Source organism: Arachis ipaensis, chromosome B03 (assembly GCF_000816755.2).
Source record: "Arachis ipaensis cultivar K30076 chromosome B03, Araip1.1, whole genome shotgun sequence".
In the NCBI taxonomy this organism is placed as follows: Eukaryota; Viridiplantae; Streptophyta; class Magnoliopsida; order Fabales; family Fabaceae; genus Arachis; species Arachis ipaensis.
The window spans coordinates 133,077,202-133,080,563 of NC_029787.2; the positions used below are offsets into that span (position 1 = coordinate 133,077,202).

The window sequence follows — 3,362 nt, forward strand, 5'->3', positions numbered from 1 at the left end:
CAAAAGTTATAGATATTGATTTGATCCGCAAAACTATTGGATTGAATTTGAATTCGATCCACACACCACACACTAATAGAATTGAATTACGGATTTTAAACATCGATTCGTATATCTACATATCTGTAAAAATAAATAAATAAATATTTTTTATATTTTATTTCACCTAATAATTATCATATATGTTGTATTATTTTATTTGTATTATTAAAGATTTTATTGATATTTTTTAATAAAAATAAACTTTTTAAAATATTTTTATATTTTATAGATATATTTGATTTCCGATATGCACATTTGCTAATTGGATCGGATTCAAATTTAAAATCTACGGATCTGATGGTTTTAGTGCGGATCAAATCGAGATTTTGGTCATATCCAATCCGATCCGACCTTATCGACATTCACCCCTAGAAATGAATGCCAAAAAAGGAGAAAGGAACTCTCTTAAACAATGGTAGATGACAAGACTTGATGTTCCAAATTGGTGGTGTACATTAGTTGGTCAACAAATTTGAATCGGATTTTACTAAGTAGACAATGACTTTTGTAAACAATGTAAATAATGGGCTCTAAAATTAGTACAATAAAGTAAAAAAATACTCCACTCCCAAATTATCCCTTAAACCCTAACATTAGGATAACCATTCGAACACCTAATGAATTGAACATCCATCCATGCTTAGTTGTTCATGAGTAAACCAAATTAAAAAAAATAACCATTCAATTAAAAATAATAAACATAATTAGCTGTATACCCATTATCTATTATATATGTCTACCTATACTCTTCCATTTGAATCAGGTGAAGGTGGAGGTGGTTCGTTCTTAAGCACGGTTGCATCATTATCTTCTTGTTTTGATATATCCATCACCTCTGGTTTGCTTTTATATTTCCCATCACTTTGTATATCCTTCAAAGTATCCAACACTTGTACCATTGAAGGCCTCATATCCTTAGAACTCTGCAAGCACCGAAATGCCAACTCTGCAACACCATTGATCATCTTCCTTACCCTCAAATCCGATTCGAATCCAAGGCTTTTGTCTACAATCTCATGCAACGCACCACTCTGAATCTTCTTCATGGCCATGTTCGACAAATTGATCTCATGCCTATGCCTTGTTATGTCAACTGCACGCATTGAAGATATTAGTTCAATCAGCACAACTCCAAAACTGTACACATCGCTTCTATCCGTCAGCTGGTAGTACTCGTGGTACTCCGGATCAACATAACCAGGTGTGCCTTGTGGCGCTGTGGAAATGTGAGTTAAGTGGTTTGGAAATAGTCTTGAGAGTCCAAAATCGGCTACTTTGGCTCTAAAGTGATCATCAAGAAGGATATTATTGGTTTTAACATCTCTGTGGATGATGTCTGAAGCATGAAGATATACCAATGCACTAGCTGTGTCTATAGCAATCTTCATTCTGGTATCCCAACAGAGAGCACCAGATTTCGCTTTCTGTCCGTGGAGATGATCTGCAACTGTTCCGTTCGAAACATATTCGTACACAAGCATTAATTCGCTGCTGTGGCTGGAATTACATCCATACAGTGATACCAGATTTTGGTGGCGCAAGCCTGTTAAGATCTCAACTTCATTCATGAATTGCTCTACTGTCCTGTAATTGTTCTCATACATCTTTTTCACAGCAACAAAACGGCCGTCTCCAAGTTTTCCTGTGAAACATTTGAAACTAATGACTTAAAAAAGCAAGCAATTATGTATTTATAACTCTTTGATCATAAAGGATATTGCTGTGGATACCAAAATATACTTTCCCAAAGCCTCCATCTCCTAGTTCTCTGTCTGGATCAAAGTTGTTTGTGGCCTCTTGAAGTTCTCTATAGGCAAAGAATTGGAGTCCAGAGTATTTTTGATGTCCCTTTTCAGTGTCTTCTAAAAAAGAAGACATGCTGTGAGATGGTACAAATGATACATCTTGAAAATTCTTCTTCCATCTACGGTAATAGAGACTAAAGGCAATGCCTAATATAACTGCACTAAGCACAGCAGCAGCAACTCCTACGAAGAATGAGTTGGATTTTCAATTGATTTGATGTTTATAGGGCTTAGTGAAAATAAATTATTCATAAAGATTGCATTTGTTACCTATGGCAACTTTCTTTTTCCAATTCAATTTACCTGAAACGGTTCAGATAGAGGACAAAGTTTGAATGAGATGAATATTGTCAAATAACTTCATATTGTATACACATACCCCATCAAATTCATTTGCCAATTCAAATTAAGGTTAAGCAGAATACTTTATGGTTGCATAAAAACCCTACTGTTTTAGCAATAGAAAACGTTAGACTTTTTTCTTTTCAAAGAAAAATATCATAGTTAGATATTAGATAATTCAACCTGGTCAAAGTAAAAATTGTCATGCAGTGTGAAAACATAAGGATAAAGGTAGACCATTAAAAGTAAAAAGGTAGCATGGGTCTGCCTCGTCTCCAATCTAAAAAAGCAACAATCTTTATTGGATAGAAACTAACAGCAGAGACTCTGGCTTTTCTCCTCTGAGAACTTCCACAAAAAACAAAATTTATGTAAACAAAAGAAATTAACCATGTAGCTCCGAGGAAGACCTGTACATAAGTTTAGATAGAAAAATGCTAGAAGACCATCAGAATTTATTGTTTTTTTGCCATCATTTTTAACCACCAACTCAATTTCTTTAGTTTAGTAATCCAACAACATACTTTAACTCACATCTTTAAACATTGATGACTAATTGATGGTCAAAAATAATAATTTCTGATGGCCTTCTAACATTCTTCCTCTAGAAAAAACTAGAACAACCGGAGGATAACCATGCTTTATGCTTTCAAGAGGTGTGGTGATAAGTTCTGAGGAAATGAGAGTGGATTATTGGGAATATCAATGGTAAAGTCAACTACTTTCAATATTTCCACATCTTCTATAGTGGCAATACAGATTCATCAAGATTGAGATAGACATAAACTCTTGCACCAAAATCTTTTCTCTAATATAAACCCATTTCTAAAACCATTGTCCGAGTGTCATATATATTCACATGAAGAAAATAAGAAGGTAAGAAGACATACTATGATGATGAGAACAATCCAAAGCATGATTAGTTCCATCAGGGCAATAGCAAGTAAACCGAAACTCATCTTTGGATCCGCATATTCCTTTAGTCGACATGCATCCTATGCATCTTTGAATGTCAAAAGGTGAACTATAATTCACATCAAACACTGCACTCAAGGCTCTATTCAACCCTTCAATTCCATCCTCATTAGCTCTCACTTCCTGTATCGCCTGCACTTCCACATGAACTCCTTGGCAGTTCTGAGCCACCGCCACACCCAAATCCCCATAAAAAGC

General features: G+C 34.9%; 2 protein-coding genes across 2 annotated transcripts in view; both read right to left on the bottom strand.

Moving 5' to 3' along the window:
- Positions 501-3,356, bottom strand: LOC107632076 (LEAF RUST 10 DISEASE-RESISTANCE LOCUS RECEPTOR-LIKE PROTEIN KINASE-like 1.2). Its single transcript, XM_016335711.2, has 4 exons — positions 3,080-3,356; positions 2,118-2,150; positions 1,773-2,030; positions 501-1,684 (listed from the first exon to the last, which is right to left on the bottom strand). The coding sequence occupies exons 1-4, from the start codon at positions 3,177-3,179 to the stop codon at positions 783-785; spliced, it is 1,293 nt and encodes a 430-aa protein (XP_016191197.1). The 5' UTR covers positions 3,180-3,356; the 3' UTR covers positions 501-782.
- Positions 3,185-3,362, bottom strand: part of LOC110269549 (LEAF RUST 10 DISEASE-RESISTANCE LOCUS RECEPTOR-LIKE PROTEIN KINASE-like 2.7) — a 1,083-nt gene continuing 905 nt past the window's right edge. The window contains exon 2 of the mRNA XM_021117490.1: positions 3,185-3,192. Within this exon, the coding sequence (XP_020973149.1) occupies positions 3,185-3,192 (8 nt within the window). The remainder of the gene's footprint in view (positions 3,193-3,362) is intronic.

Bases quoted from the DNA above. Each gene is read 5' to 3' on its own strand.
- LOC107632076 (XM_016335711.2), bottom strand. From the start codon at position 3,179: ATGTCGACTAAAGGAATATGCGGATCCAAAGATGAGTTTCGGTTTACT. The intron at 2,151-3,079 runs GTATGTCTTCTT...GAACCGTTTCAG, and splicing joins GGATTGTTCTCATCATCATA to GTAAATTGAATTGGAAAAAG. The intron at 2,031-2,117 runs GTAACAAATGCA...CATTCTTCGTAG, and splicing joins GAAAAAGAAAGTTGCCATAG to GAGTTGCTGCTGCTGTGCTT.